Below are 19044 nucleotides of genomic sequence, written 5' to 3' on the forward strand. Positions count from 1 at the left end.
CTGCACAGATCTTTGCCAGTTTTCAGTGTCAAAGGTCCTGCACGCACTTGCCACCCCCCATATATGCACAGCTTTTAGGTATCTTGAGAGTATGCAGTAATTTCATTCCTCTTGCTGAATTCCAAAGTCTTTGCAAGATGGAGCCTGTATTTTTAATGCTCTGTTCAAATCCAGTGGTTATTAAAGATATATTAAAGATATATGACTGAGAAATAAAACTAGCTGGCAACCATGCAGACCTTGTAATTTGACTGACAGCTTGAGTTAGTAAAAAATAAAGGTATAATTATTATTAATTCAGTCTTCCTCATACTTAACTGTCTATTACTGCAGGGGTATTGCATTAAAGCTTCCTAACACAACACAATGGCCAGAATCAACAAGGTCAGCTATGCACAGGTCTTTTCTCAGCTCAAAAGCAATTCACTTGTAGAATTAATTTTAAAGGTTCAGAAGGTGGGACAAAAAATAATCACTGGACTGTTAACTGTCTCATTCCCAAAGGAGACATAGCTTCATCTCCAACTCAAAGTGGTTTTAATCAACACCTCATTCCTTATACAAAGGAAAAATTCAGAACTTGGTAACATATACTAAAGGACAGTATGCAACAGATGCTGCCTGTCAGCATTGTAGGAGCAATGGCAAACCTGTATCCACACACAGCTCTGAGCCAATGCTGCTCCTGTTAAGCAGCTTGGAACAATGCTGACAGTTTCTTACTTTCAGGGATGCTGAACCTACTACACATGCTGATTATTCTGCAATTTTTATTTCCTTGCAGACTTTAGCAGATTTGCTGTACAAACATACCACGCTCACTTGATAGTTTAGCAGGCACCAGGTCAGGGAGAGCCTTGTCCTCCCTGCTCAGAGAGGCCTTTTACTGTTTCTTCCCCTCTGGGACTGCTGAAGCTGTAGAAGTTCAAGAAAAATGCCAGTTTTGCATTCCATTTGAAAATTATTTTAATACTATAAAACTCATTTGTTCACATATTTGGTACAAAAGATGAATTGTTGTCTCTCAATTACAGGAGAATCACTTCAGCCTTGAGATGTCAGCTAAGTAGGTCCAAAACAAAACAAGACTGGGTTCTACTGGTTCTGGAGGGTCCCAATACAGCTCACCCAAGGTCTCTTTCCAGTTTGGCTCTCACAGTTATGGACCACCTTGATGGAAAATATTCCACATCATTGACTCTTTGGAGGCTTGTAGTGAATTCGGCACCGCTCATTAAATACCTGAGACACCAAAACAGAAGAGCAAAAGCAAATCAGCCCTCATGCAGGAGATCAGAAAAACTACACAGCTAGTTCAGGCAATGACCTCTTCACATAGCACACATCTCAGGCTGCCCAGTACTCATGTACCAATAAATGGCACTTACCAAGGCATCTGTCTCCATTCACCTTCTCTCCTGGCTTTAGTGAATGCAAAGTTTATAGCCTGATGCTGGGGAACTGCACAGTACTAAGTGCTCACCTTCAGACAAGGCAGACTCTTAATCCTGGTAGTCTGTTACCATCCAAGATGCTGATGACTTTTTGTTTTTAAAAGGGAGCAATAGAATCACTGGAAGGCTCCTGAATGGTTGTGTTCCATTAAGTTCACTCTGACATTCAAACGTGGATGCTGTTTTCCTCTCTTTCCTGAGCAAACATATTTTACATTGTCATGACAGCTAAGAAGAGGGGCCAGGGCTCCTGGAAGCCACAGTGACACTCAGTTATCTGCCAGCAGGTGCCAGTGCTGCCAGCACTCCCATGCAAAGGGCACAGTGCTCTTGCCTCACTCACCTCTGGCACCTTCTCTGGGTAAAATTTAGCACACAGAACCGGATCCTGATGATCCTGTATATTTAGCTTGACCTGCTGCAGGCCTTGTCAAGCAGACTGCCTGCCCTAAGGAAGGCCAATAAACAGGACTATTTAAAGGAAGGCAGTCTGAATCAAAAGCACAACATGCAGGCTCCCACCAAAGTCGCAGGGGCTCTCACAAGCCAGTCAGTTATGTAGTGACTGGCCTCCAAACTTGGTCCTGCACATGCCTCAAAAGTGATACGAGCACCACCCAGCACCAAGCTGAGGCACTGGCAGCTGTTGGGTGCCCCACCAGCACTCTCACAAGAGTGCATTTTGCCAAGCTGTCCAGGGACTTGGCAGACCCAAATGCCCACGATCATCAGGATATCAAGTTTGGTGAACTCTCCCATTGGCTTTACAAAGTGAGTGATCTTGTAATTTTGGGGAAGTTATGCATCACTTTATATAAATATGTTATTTCAAGCTGTTTCTTCCTAGAATCTTCTACTTCTATAGCTGATCTCCTTAATCAGAGTTCAAAACCCATCTTGAGCAAAAGTTTGGAGCACACGTTAGTTACAGCATTGGTTCTCAACAATTTTTGAGTAATTTTCAACTTGCTTTCACATGTATTTTATAAAACAGACTTGTATTAGAAACTGCTTCATATTGTAGAAAACAGAAGTTGTGATATAGTTTCTTTCACTCACTTTCACTTTCATATGCAAGTTATGTTATCATTATGTTACCACATGCAATGGACACCTCTGGCAGAGTTAAGACTATGTAAATGTTTGAGATCAGATCAGGGATAGGAGGAAACTGTAGAAATTAAGAGTAACAGAGGGTTTCAATTCAGAAGCATTTTAATATTAAACAAATTGCACCACTTTTGTCCATTGTCTATTAAAGACATTTAAATGGCATATAAGTCTAAAAGGATACTGGAAATACGCTCAAAAACACTGCAAGGGTCTCTTGCATCAAAACCCACACTAGCTTGCTTGCTATCATATAAACTTTTTAAAGCATCTTTACCAGTTAACTCCACAACCCATAGAAGGAAGATCAATACTATAATCTTACTAACACTGCCTCTTACTTTCAGGATCATTGACTCAAGTGTGTTATTTGGGTCCCTTTAACTCCATTGGTCTACCTGTGAAGTGCTATTCTCATTTTTCAGACAGGAAAAACAGTGCCTGAGAAACCTTAACATTAATGTTGCTATGCAGAAGTTTGATTTTGTTGGCTTTTACATATTAGTATAAAATACTCCAATGATAAACTCCAGTGTCGAGGTGCTGTACAGAGACTAATGCAAGTGGTTTGTTTTGAAAGTCAATTCCTTGTCTGGCATCATCCAAATTCCACTGCGTGCATTTCTATAAAGCAGCATCTTTCTGTATGCCACTACTGGTACAGCTAGCCAGAGTGTTTGAAATTAACTGTTTCCTAATCAGGTTTTTCCAATCAGTTTACAGTTGGTTAGGGTTAAGGGAAATACATGAGTGTATTTCCCAGCTAGAAGTCTGCAACAGTAAAAGACCACCCTGCAAACCAATAACCACTTCCATGTAACAAACTGCATTTTGCCCACAACTGTGACGGGTTCTAATTCCTTCAGTGACGTATTTTCACAGGCAGCTTAATAAGACAATTAAGTGTATATTCAGAGCATGATAGCAGAGCTGAAGATAAAATCTAGAAATAGTTATCTCCTCAAGCCCCACTCTTTAACACTTGTTGAGGAATACACTAGCAAGCTAAAATACCCCTGCACCATTCATACCTTACTATTTATAAACTCTCCATCTTCTGGAAAAATTAGACAGTTCTGTCACTAGAAAAACCTTAGGGCAGCTACAAGAAAACACTGGGACCAGTATTAAATTTTGTATCAACTCAGTGCTTCAGAATGAAGATGAGGGCAGGGGCTGTTATTCTATAGCAGAGTTGCCATAAAATATTTGCCACTGGGGACCTGCAGTGTGTTGTTAAGGCTCTGCCATTGCTTAGTCAGATCTGAGCTGGTTTAAAATTAATTAAACTTAAGGGCATGCTTAGCTTTTTGGGACAGTACAGAGGTAGTACTGATAGCAAAGCATACATGGAAACTGTGTAAATGCTCATCTCATCAGCCCACAGTTACTGAAGAACACACAAGACAAAGCTGTATCGCTTTTACAATGATGCAATTTAGGGAACTAAAATCATGAAGTAGAGATTGAAAATGGAGGTGCAGCTAGTACTAGCTATTTGCAAAAATCCTTTTTGCATTTAGAGAGGGAAAGAAGTTCTCTCTGCAGTACTGAAAGCTCGGAAAAGCTACAACAAACCAAAGAAGAATGCTAGATGTGAAACGCTGCAGTGACACAATACAGCCACCTCAGAATTTAAGCTTAAGTGTTAAGATCACTCTATAATGAGACAGATTTTAGGGCCATCAAACCAGAGGGTTTGATCTCCCTCTACTGACACGGGAGAGCAACGGCAAGGCTGCCCTTTGCACCATGGAGTGTCAATTCAGACCTGAAGAAATTCGACCACAAAAAGGTTCAAATTCCACAGCCACACCCTCCCCTGGGTCAGCACCAGACAGGCAAATTTGAAAGACCCATTTCTCTGGCACTGTTAGAGGCCTTGGAAAGTTTTTCAGATAGGCCACCACAGAAAAGTCTGCAAAGTCCTTAGCCACTGGGCAAGGTGGAGAAAGAGACACAGGGAATAATCCACAGTCCTCTTCTCCCCACTAAATCAAACACTTTTCCTTGTAGTGCAACTTTAAAGTTTAGGTCTCTGGGAACTGAGGAACTGGGGAAATGACTGACTTGAAACATTTACCCTCATATATTTCTAATTAACTTGCTTCATAAGGTACCAATACCACATTTCCAGCGCAGGACTGTCTGTTGGGACAGAAAATCATCACGATTAAGTGACTGAGTACCTTCCAGCTTCTGTCGTTTACCACTTCTTCAACATTGAGCTCCGACTGCATCAATTTCAACTGTAAAAAGTAACCGAAAAAGAGATTATTGTCAAATGGGCCTCCCTGCAGCCTTCAGTATTTACTACCATTGCAACTTTCTAGCTCACAACCCCAGCACCAGGTGCGCATTCCCCATCCCCCAGAAGGTGTAATCATCTTGAGAGCCTGGCCCTTCCATTCAGACAATGCTCAGGGCAGAGGGAAGTCTGCAAGGGCATGGTGAAGGCAGACTCAAAATGCAAGCCTAGCAGAAGCAGCTCCTGATTACTAATGCTCTAGTCTTAAAAATTGCCTGTCAAGATTTGCTAGCAGTTAACTGATTAACATTAATGGCTTCTCAGACATAAATAACTGCACCTAATTCAAGCATTCAGCACAGCGAATGCCAGGGCTGGGGTTAGCTCTGCAGTCTTGAGTTGTCATTCTTGTACTATTAGAGTCATATAGGGAGCTGGCAGCAAAGCTAGGATTGAACACAGACCTCAGATTCTGGATTCAAAATTAAGATCATAACGACACCCTCTCTACTTCCTTTGCCATCTGTTCTGTGCACTGACCAAAAAGGGTTTGCAGTCTGATCACATATGTTTGTGTGATCTGAACCAATTTTTATTTTATATCATCACAGCAGGACAAATCAGGTGTGCACAGATACAAAAGCTCCAGCAAGAACTACCACAATACACAGTTCGTGAGCACTCACTCAACCCACGAGAAACATAAGAATCTCTTTGGGGTCTCGCATCTATTGATCTATTGTGTTCAGGTGATCTGCAGTAATTTGGTCCTGAAGTGATAGCAGGAGATATAAGAACCATCTGCCATTTTTGCCCACATCTAGGATATATTTTTGTTGGGAGTCTTTAACACAACCGACTGAAGATCAGAGTTGATCCATTTTCAATATACAGTTCCAACCAGAGTCTTGTTGAATAGGTGCAAGCCAAGACAGAAGTCCCATCAAAAACCTTCCAAGTAAAATGTTCAGGCACACAGAGCAACTAGAGTTGTTTCACCTCCTCAACAAGACTTCAAACTGTTTGAAATACCAATCCAGCATCCACAGTGGCTAGATGACCACAATAATTCCATAAAATAAACACTCAGAGTATCTTCTGCAGTTCAGAGAACTACTACTCCAAGTTTTCTCATTCAATGATCCAGAAGTAATAATTTTGGATAAAGTCCACTCATTTGTACCACTAGCAGGATGACAGAAACACATATAAAGAGAGAAAAGAGATCTGTATTGCAATCAAGTGAATATACATTTGAAATGCATAACCTTAAAACTAGGATGTGTTCTGTCAGACAGCTTTTCTGAGTTGTAGAAAAAAACACAACTCTTACAGGAAACAAAAAAAACCAAACAAAGCAGGGGGATTACACCTCATAAAGTCCAAGTGCAAATTTGAGGTCATCTCGTCAAAAAATTTCTGAGAGGTTTCCAAATCATGGACTGCTTTTAACATTTAAAATCACCTCTAAGCATTAAACATTATCACTATGATCCTCCTAGTGGTTTCAGTGAGAAGTTCTGGGCTCAGTAACTAAACAATTTAAAGAATTGGCTCTGCAAACAAAATCTGTAGAAAATACTAAGCTACCATTCTGGTTTTACCCAAACTAATATGGATGCTTGTTAGCAGTTTAAGTGAGGCTTTAAGAATAAAACCACTCGCCTGCCACACAGTTCTTTCTGTATCCTTTCCCTTACCAAAGGGGCCCTGGAATGAGGCCAAGAACTTCATCGGGGTTCCTTTCTTCACTACTGATACTCCATCTCAGTCACCTCTGTTCACCTCTGGTGAAGTACACTTTCCACTCAGAGACCAGAAGGTTGAGGGGGCATTTGCTCATCAGAATTTCTTATGCAAACCCAGAGGTCTTTCTCGCACCACCACGAGGTACTCAAAATATTAGTCCAAAAAATATTAAATAGAAAAAAAGATGGTTAAGTGGAATTCAAGGTTGTCTGGCAGCTCCTTGTAGAGGACAGGAAAAGTAAGTTGTAGCTCAGTGGTGTCAGTCAGTGAAGGTTAGAGTCCACCATGGGGAAGTGCAAGTGTTTTTCTATGGCATTTGTGTAACATAACCTCAGAAAAAGCTTCACTTGCAGGATAAAAGAAGCTCTGTCTTGGCAGATAGATGGTTCTCACAAATCCAGTCAACAAGAACATCAGAAAAGACTGCCTGAGTCAGGATCCACTTCAGGTTCTCTCCATTACTTCTTTCTCTCTTTCCACTTGGGAAAGATACCCTCTTCTTCCTCTATAAGAGATCTCTAAAAAGCTCCACCACTCACCTTTGTCTGCTCTTTCCTGAGTTGCTTTAATAATGCTACATCATCCTGGGCCTTTTCCCTCTCTTCTCTGAGAGTTTTCACTACACTGGAAGTCTGAGCGATGCAGTTTTTGATGATTCTTTCTCTGTTGGTGTGAGCATTCATCAACTAAGTGGGGAGAGAAAGAAGGTCACAACAACTCAACAGAGAACAAAAAACTCTGAGGTACAAGTTAAAAGAGAAACTTTCTGAAGTCAGTATTGTACCTACAGAAATCCCTTTGATTCCACAATTCACATGTTGGAAGCAACACTGCTTTGAGCAGCAGCTACCAACTTGATCAAAAGTCAAAGGTATACATAAGGAGCCTTGCAGAATAGCAGGAAAAACGTGCTAGCATCCTTTTTAAAAGAAAAGATGGACTGGGCTAATGCCATCTGCTGAAGCCCAAAATGCTCCCCAAAAGATCAGCTTTGCAGAACAAAGCGTGGTTTTAAACTGAAGCAGCTGTTACATGCATGTGGTTTAGATGTGCAGAGAAGCTGAGGGGCCAGTTATGAATACACAAAGCAAGATATATCAAGGCAGTGTCTTCCTTAGACACTGGGCCCTGAACATGACAAAACAGCAAGGAAGTGACCTGAAAGTCAAAGGTGTGCTCACTCACAGACTCGTACAGCTCTTTACACGTCTGGCTAGGATCAACTTTCCCCACAAAGGAAGCTGTTGGAATTGTAGTGTTTAATTCGTGGACAATTCTATCATCGATCGTCCTCATCACCCTGAGCAGCTCCTGTATTAAAAAAAAAAAAATAAAATATATAGCTTGATACTTGGTTCTATCTCTGAGAAAAGCTTACTACAAAAAAAAATTACGTAATTAAGGTTTTTAATAGAAAAGTAAGTAGGATTGATTATAAAGAGTTAAAAAAGCACCGAAGGAACAATTCCCACATGCAGGAGTATGTGCTGTAAACCAATGAGCTTCCTTGGCAGCAAAGGCCAGAGATGGGGTGAGTAACTGATGCCCCTTAAAGCCCCTCGGCCCTGCCAGCAGTACGGACAGGCTGGAGAGCAGAGCCCTCCAGCCCAAGTCCCCATCTCCACTTCTAGACAGAAATCTGGGCACAACCTGAACTGAAACTGCAAACTTCAAATAAAAACTCCCACTATTTTGGGGGGCATGAAGCTGAGTCGGGAGAAGTTTAGGTTGGATATCAGGAAAAGGTTCTTCACCCAGAGGGTGGTCGGGCACTGGAACAGGCTCCCCAGGAAGTCCTCACAGCACCAAGTCTGACAGAGTTCAAGAAGTGTTTGGACAATGCTCTCAGGCACATGGTGTGACTCTTGGGGTGTCCAGTGTGCAGGGCTAGGAGTTGGACTCAATGATCCTGATGGGTCCCTTCCAACTCGGCATATTCTGTGATTCTGTGTTCTAGAAACAGACCGGTCCCCACCGCCCCGGGCCATGCTCGCACCGCTGAAGACACGCGTGGTACTTCACGCTCACTTAAACGACGGGAGGGCGCCCCCGGAGTTCCCGCCGCCCGCGGAGGCTCCCGAGCCGCGAGCGCTCCGTCCCGGGAAGGGGCCCAGCGCGGGGGGCATCCCCTGCCCCGCTCCCTGCCGGAGGGGTGAGGGCAGCGGGCTGAGGGAAGGCCGGACCCTGCCCCGCATCCCGGCGGCCGCGGGGATGGGGTGACCTCGCCGCCCCGCGCACGGGGCGCGCGCTGCGCCGGGGCCGGCGGCGGGGGGCGGCGGGAGCGCGCGGGGCGGCGGCGCGGGGAGGGGGCGGCGGGGGCGGCGGGAGCGCCCGCTCCGTCCCGGCGCGGGTTACCTGGAACTCGGCGAAGTCCTCGCAGCCCGCGGCTCCGCTGGGCGCCGCCATCCTGGATCGGCCGAGGGCGCGGCGGCGCCCAATCCGGCGGGCAGCCGGGATGACGCGTGGGGCGGAGCGGGGCGGGACTCGCCGGAGCGCGGCCCCTGGCGCAGCGGCCCCCGGCCGGGCATCTCCACCGGCGGCGGCCCCGCGACCCCTTCTCCGCTCGCAGCTGCGGGCACAGCTCCGGCCGCCCCACCAGAGGCGGTGCCGGCGGCCCCGAGCGCTCCGCGGCGCGTTCGCCTCCAATCGCGGGTCCGGGGCGGGGCCCGGCGGTGACATTGAGGGGCGCCGAGCAGGGCCGAGGCAGCGCCATGTGGGGCCGCGCCGGTGAGTGAAGGGCTGCCCCGGGGCCGAGCTCCAGCTGCCGGGCGGGGGCTGCCGCCGGCTCGCCCCCTGCCCCGGGACCCCGCGGAGCCGGAGCCGGGCCCGGCGCGGTGGGAGCGCGGAGCGGGGCGGGCGCTGCGGCGGCGAAACGAGGAGTGAGCGGCCTCGTCTGATGGGCTGGCCTTAAATACAGTGTCAGGAACGGAGTTGTGCCTCTTATTTTCCTTCTCTGAAGACCTTGAAAAGGGTCTGGTTCCGTTAGGGGCGGTCGCCTGCAAATGTAAATGATTTATTTTTTCAGAGCGGGAACGCATTATGCCTCCAAAGCGGTTTCTCTTAGGAGAGACACCTTCAGACAGCATAAAGGAGGAAAAAAAAACCCTCATTTTATTTTTTTAAAAGTGCCCTTTTTGCCTTTCAGTGTTGGTTTGGGGGTTTTTTTCCAGATTTTTTAAATTATATTGATGAATTAGAAGCTCCTTTTAGAAAGTCTGTTCTTGTATAAGAGGTGCCCTGACGTCTTCTAATGTATTAGAAAGTAGTTAATCTCTCTGTACAGCAAGATTCTCCTTTTTTGTCTTTTTCCTTGACTCTGGCATTGCTTTTGGGATATGACAGGATTGGTAGAATGCTGGTGTGCAGTCCCAGAAATAGCACCATCCAAAGTGTACCTGAAGCATATGAATAGATGAGTTTCTGGAAATTGTGATATGCATTGTGTTTTAGAAATTGCTTGTAGGCTGTAATCTTGTATTCCTTTTTTTTTTTTAAATTATGTTAATTGCATTCTCATTTTTCTAATCAAAGTTAATGGACAAGCTTAAGGTATAGCTTATAGACAAGTTTTAATTTCATAGAGTATTACAACTAAATCTGGTACTTCTTGCCTTGTATTACATTTGTACTTATTGTTTTTCTTTCTTTTTTTCTCTTGTGTTTAAAAAAAAACCCCAAACATTTCCATTGAAAAGCTAGTATTCTACTAGCTCTGAGTTAAATTCGACCTCTTTGCTTCCTCTGTTTTCTCTTCCAGATAGGGCTGTTAAACTGCTGGGAAGAAATATTCCTTCAATTCTAAGGATGACTGAAGGAGTGGATCTGAAGATAAGCAGAAGGCTTTGCATTAAACCCCAGGAAGAAAGTCAACTTCAGTCAAAGAGTAAGAGTTTTTGATAAGATTTTGCTATGTTTTATGCCACTGAATACTTGGATATCCATGCTGCAGTCATCTGAACAGGAATTTGGCTGACATAGATGCTGATGTCCCTGATTTTGTGAGAGTGAGTTTTGATCTGTAGACAGGAAAATTGAGCATTAAATTTAGCAATAAAGTCCTGTTTTCTAACAAAGCCAGGGGTCAGTATTTCTGCTTGTGACGATAACACAGCTTTCACTTTGTAGCAAGGTCACTAGTGTTTTATCTTGTGTGCACTCCTACACTGAGGCTCTTCGGCTGTGCTCTGGAAATGGCTGTTCAGCCTCAGTGTAAACTATTAATGTTTAGGAACATTGTATGAGCTAAAATACTTTTGCAGTTTTTCAGAGTGCAACCAGCTCCAGCTGTTCCCAAAATTGAACATACCCTGCAGAAGAGAGTCTGAATCGTTGCCTTGATTCATGTTTAAGGGTGGAGCTGGTCAGGGAAAGCTCAGAAACATTTTTTCACTATATATGGGACAGATACGGTGCTCTAACCAGACTTCCTGTATAACAGGTTCCCTTATGGCCCACTGATGCAGGATAAAAGGAGCACACAGATGTGAAGCATTTGGCATGCTTCTGTTTTAAAAACATAACACAGCTGTACTGGGTAAGACAGGAGGTCTCCTTTAAAGTGTGATGTTTCCACTAGTGCCTGGTAAAGGAGATCCCCTTATGTTTTTGTGAAGACTAATGGGAATGTGACCTACAGCAAACATAGTGTTCCTCCTCTATACTGTCCCAGAGGTGGCATCTTTGTGTTTAATGGTCCTCACTGGATTTTTTTTTTTCTTCATAAACTTGTCCCGTTTCTTGAAGCTGGATGTATTTTTAGCATCCACATTCTCCAAGAAGGAATTCCTCAGCTTAACCATGCTGTGAGAAAAACAAGTACTGTCTTGTATTCCTTTTTTAACCCGATGTGTACTTTTTTATAATCTGATTTTCCTTTATTCAGTACCCCTTCCAAAACAGGGCCTGTTCATTGTAGCCCACACTCCCAATGTCATTTACAATGCTCTTTTGTTCTGAGGAGAGCTTCAATTACTGGTTTTCCAGGCCAAAGGGTCTCAGTCTGTGACAGTTTCTTACATGGTGGCCATTCCATACCTGTGGCTGTCCTTACCAGTTTTCCCTGTGCCTGTTCTATTTCAGCTCCCTCTGAGATGAGGGATCAGTATTTCACATGCTTTCCAAAATGCTGGAGTCGCAGTTTTATACAATGGCACAGTAATGCTGTTGTGCTTGTCTGTGTTCTTAATCATTGCTAGTTATGCTGTTTTCCTTTCTATTACTGAACATCTTGCCAAAACCACTATGAAACCCCAAGGACTTACTCCTCAGGCTCAGGTAATAATTAATAACAGTTAGGTTAGAGTCTGTCATTAGTATGTGAACTGGAATTGCTTCCTGTTAATATACAAGGGCTTTCACTCACGGGCCATCTCATTGACTCAGGGTTCTGAAGCCTTGTGGCTCTTTGGGGTCAGCCCTCATGTTTTTTAATAACCTGGCATTGTTGGCAAACTGTGTGTCCACCCCACTACCTAGATAATTCATGAATCCACGAGGGAGCACAGATCCACACAGGATACCTCCCATTGTTTAAAAGGAAAAAAAAAAGGGGGAAAAAGCTGTCTATCTTTACCCTTTGCTAGATTTTAATGGTATTTTATGTATGAAAGCTTTCCTCTATTGCATTATGAATATTTTATATATGGTGTTTGAAAGACTGAGCTGAAAATTAAGGGTCTGATCTTGTCCTATGGTTATCTGTTATTTGTACCTTCAATAAGATAAAATGTTTCACTGCCTGAAAAGGTTAACATTCTGTGATCAGACAGTGCAGCACAATGGCTTTTCTATAGCTGTTCCACTTAATTTTCTTTTTTTTTTTAAACTAATTTAAATGTAATAGAAAAACTATAATATCACAGCACTTTAGGAAGTTTAGATGCCGGAGCAGCTTCTGCAAATTTAGACATGCTAATACAGAAGTCTTGGGATAGATTTAGCTTTCTTTACGTGGCCTCAGTTTAATGCATATTTCCACGTTTGTTAATCTGTGATACAGTTCTTGTTCTCTAACCAACTCTAGCAATCATATTTAAAATTCTGCATTGCTCACCCTAATTGGTTTTGTTACAGCTCTGGCAATCCAGCTTCCCTGACCATTGTTTTTTGTGGTATTTTTTTGTTTTGTTTTGTTTGTGCATTTTGTTGGGGTTTTTTTAGGTCGATCCCCTTTGAAGGTGCCTGGATACAAGCCTACAGACTGGGAGAAAAGATTTTTGTTGTGGGCAGGCCATTTCAAGAAACCAGAGGACATACCAGAGACTGTCTCGTAAGTGTCAGTTTTGAAGCTGTAAAAGAGACTTTGTCTGTGCTGGAATAAGTTACTTGAATGCAGCTCCAGAATAACTCTTCTTAAATGGAATGGGTTTGCACAGCTGAAAAATCTTACACTGCTGTGTCTGGTGTAACATCTTGTAGATGAGATGACCTAGGCAATTCTGTTCTGCTGAGATAATATATCCCTCTTGATTTGTTTTGCAAAGGGATGACCAGCATTTGTCAATTGTTTCATTAGAAAAACATCACAGATCAGTCAATTTTTCACTCTTGTCTTACAATTAAAATGCTTTTTTCAAACATTATCGTGAGCTTTTTTCTTTATATGTCAGCCTCCCCTTGTGGAAAACTTTCATGATATACTATAAAATAATTGAATCTTATATAAAATATTTATTAATGAATATCTAGAGGGCATGGGCCTACTTTCTTTAGTCTTGGAATTTAAATTAAGGAACAGTGGAGGGAAGGGCTCCCTAACAAAATATATATAGTCAAAATTTCCCCTGTTGCTGGTGGAGTCCAAATGTCAATACTTTGTCCTGTGTGAAAAGTAGAAAATAAAACTGGATGTTCTGGTTTGCATATCTAAAATGAAGATCAAACTTATCAACAACCAGCAACTATCAGTTTAAAAAACATTCCTAGTAGTAGTATAGTTATCCTTTAAAACATGCTCATAATGCTTTTAAATATAAGTATTTATTTAAATGAAAAAGATACAGTAAATCTTGCACTACTTGAGTAAGAAAACAATGTAGCTGCCCTCTAAATATTTTCTGGTTTTTTGGATGCACTGCATGGGAATTGGAAATCCACCCATGTATCTCAATGTAGCACAGTGAATAAATTTTGTTAAAATGGAATTCTTCAATTTTGTATTGAATTGTTTTTCTTAAATTTACATTTGAAATACATACAGGTGTAAATTATTAAAACTTATCATCACTTCATATATTTGAGGGTTTTTAAGAAAACAAAGTTAACAGTGATTGATTTCAGTAGTTTATTGAAAGGACAAACCAAATTCTGATAAAAGCTGACCATTTGTGCAAATGCATAGGGAATTCTTTTTATTTAGACAAATAATTCAGCCAAATGTGAGAAGACAATTGAGAACTATAAAAGCAGAAAAACTTGTTTTCCTGTTCTGAGATTAATTGTGGGTTGTAAGGGCTTGTGATATAACTCAGTAATCTTGCAAAATGTGGTGATCAGAAGTAACTCAATTATTAAACAAATATTAATCTTAGCCACCGACTTGATTTAAAATGCAAATTGTGTTCAGATATCTACCTTTTGCTCTCATATATTCTTATCTAAGGTACTTCCAAAATTAATTAGCAAAGGTTTTTCTTTTAATCCTACTTCTGTGCATTTCAGCTTAATTGCAGCTTGCACTCAAGGCGTTCATTGCAGATTATTAGCAGAAACAAATAACCTGGATGCTAAAATTAACTATTAGTTTCATTGTAGATGGATGTGTTTGTTCCCTATGATCAGAAATCTTGCAATCAAATCAATACTCTGACAAAAACAAGAGCAAAACTCTTTTCAGCTCTCAGGTCCTATGTGATTTACCACTTTGAACTATTATGGATCCTTAAGTATCTTTTTTCTTCTTCAAAGTATAAGGGTCAAAATGTAGTAAAAGATTCCATATTCACTCATGTTTGTGTACAGTAATAATTTCCCAGTTCCATTAAATCCATTCCCCGTGTTAGTTTTGGGGTATAATTACCTAGTGTGATGTATTTATTATTCTCACCATGCACTGTTGATGCTTTTCAAGTCTTCCGGAACTTTATACTGTGCCAAATTTGATCAGTGAGAATATGAGACCTCCTTGAGAAGGGAGTCACCTGCTCTAAATTCTGCAAGGAGAATTAAATATATAGGCTGTAGGTCTTTGGTTATTGTGGGAAGCGCATCCAAAAAGCATTGACACTTCCTTGGCCCTTCTCACTTTGCTCTAACACAAACTTAAAATTTGTTGTAACCAATATGTCATTTGGGTAGAATGATCTTCAGAGTTTAACCCAACTTAAAATAAATGGTCTTTTCTTTTAACTCTTCACATGTACAGCTGGAAGGTGTTAATAACCACTGCTCTTCTTGTGGAAGACTTCCGGTTTTTAAAGATAACAGCAGACTAGGCAACAGGTTTCCCAAAGGAGTAGTATAGCTACTGGTGTGGCTAGGTAAGCCCCCTGAAATTATGGAGGAAAAAAGAAAAAAAGATTTAAAGGGTTCCTCTGTCCAGAGCTGATGATGGAAAGCTTATGTTCCTCCACACCTCCTTAGTTTCTTAGGAAAACAGATTACTTGAAGACTATTTACCGGGAGGGAAGTGCTAACCACTGGTCTTTTACCAAGTCCTATTCAGAATTTCTGAGCACCGTACTCAGCAGCCAGTGTATCATCTGTCAAATCCTGTAGTAGAGGAAGATGCCTTGCTGGAAAATAGACTGTATCATAAACGAAACTATTCTGAAGTTCAGGCAGTAGAAATGGCTTCCCCCAGCCCAAGAAAATCCCAGCTGTTAAACACTGTATGTTATTCTTGCTCACAAATGGTTTTTACCATACTTCTGTTATTGAGAGAAAAACGCACATTTTACAATGCTAAATACATCACAGTTATAGTATGGAGTTTTCCCTGGCTTTGCAGATATTGGAAGATGGTAGTGAGCACAGAAGGAGTTCACAGTAAGAAAAACATTGCATTACTAAACCCTCTCTTTTTCCTGTTCTTTCCATGATGAACATACATACTTAAACGCTGCAGCCTTCCTCATTTGCATTGCAGTCAAGTGGTCTGCAAAGGCATTAATGTCTCTTAACAATGAAGTAACCAAAGATAAAAAAGCTGGGTTTGTTTCCAGCTTTGAGAGGAATGTCTTTGTGACCAAGTATGTCCCAGGGTAGCTGGGATCAGTGTTTCCCATCTTGTAAAACTTTTTTTGTGAAAAGAGCCAAGTACTATTAGCATTAGCATGCTAGGAAAAATTAAACAATTAATCAAGTGATTTACTTGGGTCTCTGATAATGAGTCTGTTCTTTTATTCTTATTTCTTGAGGATCGAAACAGTCAGAGCAGCAAAGACCACACTGCGTGTGAAGTTTAGCTATGTAATGATTGCCTTGACAATAGTGGGATGCATCATCATGGTGATTAGAGGGAAGCAGGTAAGCACAGATTTTTGGCTGAGTGCAAATCAATCTTTACATAAACTTCTCAGTTCCTCTATGTATTTTTAGTACTGTCTTGCTTTGGGGCTTTGTTTTTTTGTTTTTTCATTTTATCACTGAACAAAAATTTTAAGTCCTCCTAGTTCCCCAGAAGTGACCCTCATTGACTAATTCCCATTGGAAAAGGGTGATGTCACTGTTAAGATTGCATGTGCTTCCTTTAAAAGAAAAAAAACCTCTGAGCTTAAACCATCTGCATGCACAGAAGAACCTTCCTTGTATGCTGCCTTTCTCTGAAGCAGTTCTTCTGATGACAGTGTTCAGATCTTGTTTCTATGGACTGCTAAGTGTTCTAAAGAAACCTTAAAACTATGACAGTCTCAATCCCAGTACTGTGAATTGCTGAATGTCAAATGACATTTCTGTCTGCAATTGTCTATGAAAATGAAAAGGATGCAGCACTCTAAATTAAACAGGGCAAAGATTTTTCCCTGGCTTTAGCAGAAGAGATCAAACACTGACAATTCCCAGAACATTTTCCTCTGTACTGGAGTAATATGAATGCAAACACCAGGAAGTGAGGACAGCTACTTTGGAAACCTTGTTTTCAAAGACGCTGAAACTATTTATGTTTCCTGAGATGAACTCAGTTGGTTAGACATGGTGCTAATAATGCCAAGGTCACAGGTTCGATCCCTGCATGGGCCAGCCATTCACTAAAGAGTTGGACTCAATGGTCCTTGGGGATCCCTTCCATTTCAGAGGATTCTGTGATTCTGTTTAACTTTTGTTTCTAGTACCTCTGACTTGTGAAGATCGGAGATTAGTATTAATGTATCTTCTAGTGCCTTAACAAAAGGCTTTAATTTATTCCCAGAGAAGTAATTACTTTCAGCCAAAATAGTTTCTGGATATTTTATTTTACCCCTCTTGCTTCCTGGCATTACTGCTGACAGAACTGTGCCTCGGTAAGGATAGGCCAGATATTTTGTAAGCTATCAATTCAAGTTTCAATTCTGTGGTCCTTCAGGTGATAACCGATGATCTTATTACATTGTAGGCTGTAAAAAGACATGAAACTCTTACAAACATAAACTTGGAGAAGAAAGCCCAGTGGAGAGAGGAAACTACTGCATCTGCTAAACCTTAAAAGAGGAAATGAAGAGCAAGAACTGGGGAAGAAAAGCGAAGTCCTTTTCAGCACTGAAAGGAGGATATAGTCACATTTTTCCTGTATGTTAGTTCTGTACACTCACATTCAAGAAAGAATGAATACATTATCCATTAATAACTAAACCCAGAAATACCTATTTTCTTTTGCTAATAACTGCCCCTTTCTTTCAAACTCTTTTCTTCATAGTTAGTGGGACAGGACACATGAGCAAACTGGAGAGACAAAGTAATTGCTTCCCACATATGCTATCCACTAGACTAAGCATCTTTTAAAATACTGCAGAAGCTGTACTTGCATTCTTGGTACCAATCCCCCTTATGAAAGGTCTTACTTACCACTTACAAGAAGGTGACTTTGACAAAAGCACAGTCCATTTAGTTTCCACTTGCACAAACAAAATACCTTCACTGGGCAGTCATCCACTATCAGCAGCTCTTTCAGGTCCTTTCAAGGTCCCCTCAAGAAGAAGGGGGCTATGTGGAGAATGGGGCTATATTTATTCTGTATGTTTCCCTTTGTGCAAGACAGAAAAATTATTAAGGGAGCCCTCGAGTCAGGAGTAATTGTCTGACCTGCATTAACATCATCAAAATGATCATAACTTAGCCTGCTTACCCGCTCTAGGTGCAATTATTCTGGCTGCATTTAAGTGAGGGATTACTTTCTGTGAAGAACTGCCTGCCTTCAGTAAAACAAGGAGGGAGATGGATAGTGAAACAGCATTCCAGAGAACCACTGTGTTGCAGCTGACAACCTAATGGTTGTCACACCAGAGGTGGAACAGAGATGACAATTTTGAGGAATACTGAGCAACAGCTTCAACCTGTACTGTCAGATTTAGTATTTTGAGGCACATGAGTATGAGAAAGTCCATCAGGCATTCCTGCTCTCTGCTACTAAGCTCTTTTTTTTCAAATCTCATTTATTTGTATTTTCCCCCTTTAAGTCATCATCTGTACTTTCATTATACTAGCCCACCTAGAGATCACCTGCCTCATGTTTTAGAAGTGGCAGTCCCAGTAATACCTGCAAAGAGCAACTCCCAACAGTTCTACTTCTGGCATTGAGCCCAAAGAGTCACACACTATTCATGCTGAACAGCTTGCAGCAGCCAGAGATAGTATTTTTCCTTCTCCTTACAGTTCATTTGGAAGGAAATGCAGATTGGAAATGTCAGGACTGCTCAAAACCTGTTACTTCCCAGCACTGCCTGCTCACTGGTCCTGAGGACTCCAAAAAGAGAAGAGACATATATATCAGTTTGACAGATTTAGCTTGTGAACTTCCTCATAGCAGGAGGGAAATTATTTTTTTTGAAACTTTTTCCAGATTAGTTTTGTTATACTACTAAAAATTACCACTATTGCTGAGTGAATCAAAAGCTCTACAAAAATGCATGGGAAATCTTCTCTTTATACCTGGAAAAGAGAAGCAGTAAAATCTCTACTGCAGTCCTTTCTAGTAGCTTTGTCATTTACTCCAGAGCTAGAAAATCATTGCTGTAGGCCGTCTTTCTATGAATTGCAATTCTGGATATCACAATGAGATGTAACCAGTCAGACAAGCTGTGAAGTCAATTCCACCACAGAAGCTACAACCTTCAGGTGATACCATGACCTGCCATCAGATTCTCTGAATGGAAATTATCACAAGTAAGCTGTCAGTCAAGCAGAGCAGGCTTCCACAGCTTTGTCCACTTAATGAGCACTGAATGCAAGTCACATTTAATTCCACTGCAAGTACGTGAACAGATTTTCCATGACAGTTCTAGTTCTTTGCCACACAGCAGGCACACAGGTGAGAACCAAAATAAATCTTGCCAGATTACATGTGATCATGTA

At 41.7% G+C, this 19044-nt stretch overlaps 2 protein-coding genes across 2 annotated transcripts; one reads left to right on the forward strand and one right to left on the reverse strand.

The window, feature by feature from the left end:
• Window positions 1–941: 941 nt before the first annotated feature.
• Window positions 942–9240, reverse strand: MIX23 (mitochondrial matrix import factor 23). Its single transcript, XM_064644589.1, has 5 exons — window positions 8917–9240; window positions 7747–7872; window positions 7101–7247; window positions 4754–4813; window positions 942–1242 (listed from the first exon to the last, which is right to left on the reverse strand). Exons 1-5 carry the CDS (start codon window positions 9238–9240, stop codon window positions 1192–1194), a joined length of 708 nt encoding a protein of 235 aa, XP_064500659.1. The 3' UTR covers window positions 942–1191.
• Window positions 9154–17325, forward strand: FAM162A (family with sequence similarity 162 member A). Its single transcript, XM_064644592.1, has 5 exons — window positions 9154–9288; window positions 10319–10444; window positions 12721–12829; window positions 15918–16026; window positions 17090–17325. Exons 1-5 carry the CDS (start codon window positions 9273–9275, stop codon window positions 17177–17179), a joined length of 450 nt encoding a protein of 149 aa, XP_064500662.1. The 5' UTR covers window positions 9154–9272; the 3' UTR covers window positions 17180–17325.
• The last annotated feature ends 1719 nt before the right edge of the window (window positions 17326–19044 follow it).

Source organism: Pseudopipra pipra, chromosome 2, assembly GCF_036250125.1.
Source record: "Pseudopipra pipra isolate bDixPip1 chromosome 2, bDixPip1.hap1, whole genome shotgun sequence".
In the NCBI taxonomy this organism is placed as follows: Eukaryota; Metazoa; Chordata; class Aves; order Passeriformes; family Pipridae; genus Pseudopipra; species Pseudopipra pipra.

Bases quoted from the DNA above. Each gene is read 5' to 3' on its own strand.
- MIX23 (XM_064644589.1), bottom strand. From the start codon at position 9,240: ATGTCACCGCCGGGCCCCGCCCCGGACCCGCGATTGGAGGCGAACGCG. The intron at 7,873-8,916 runs GTAACCCGCGCC...TTTTTAATACAG, and splicing joins AGGACTTCGCCGAGTTCCAG to GAGCTGCTCAGGGTGATGAG. The intron at 4,814-7,100 runs GTGAGTGGTGGA...TACTTTTTACAG, and splicing joins TCAGGAAAGAGCAGACAAAG to TTGAAATTGATGCAGTCGGA.
- FAM162A (XM_064644592.1), top strand. The intron at 12,830-15,917 runs GTAAGTGTCAGT...TTATTTCTTGAG, and splicing joins GACATACCAGAGACTGTCTC to GATCGAAACAGTCAGAGCAG. The intron at 16,027-17,089 runs GTAAGCACAGAT...ATTACATTGTAG, and splicing joins TGGTGATTAGAGGGAAGCAG to GCTGTAAAAAGACATGAAAC.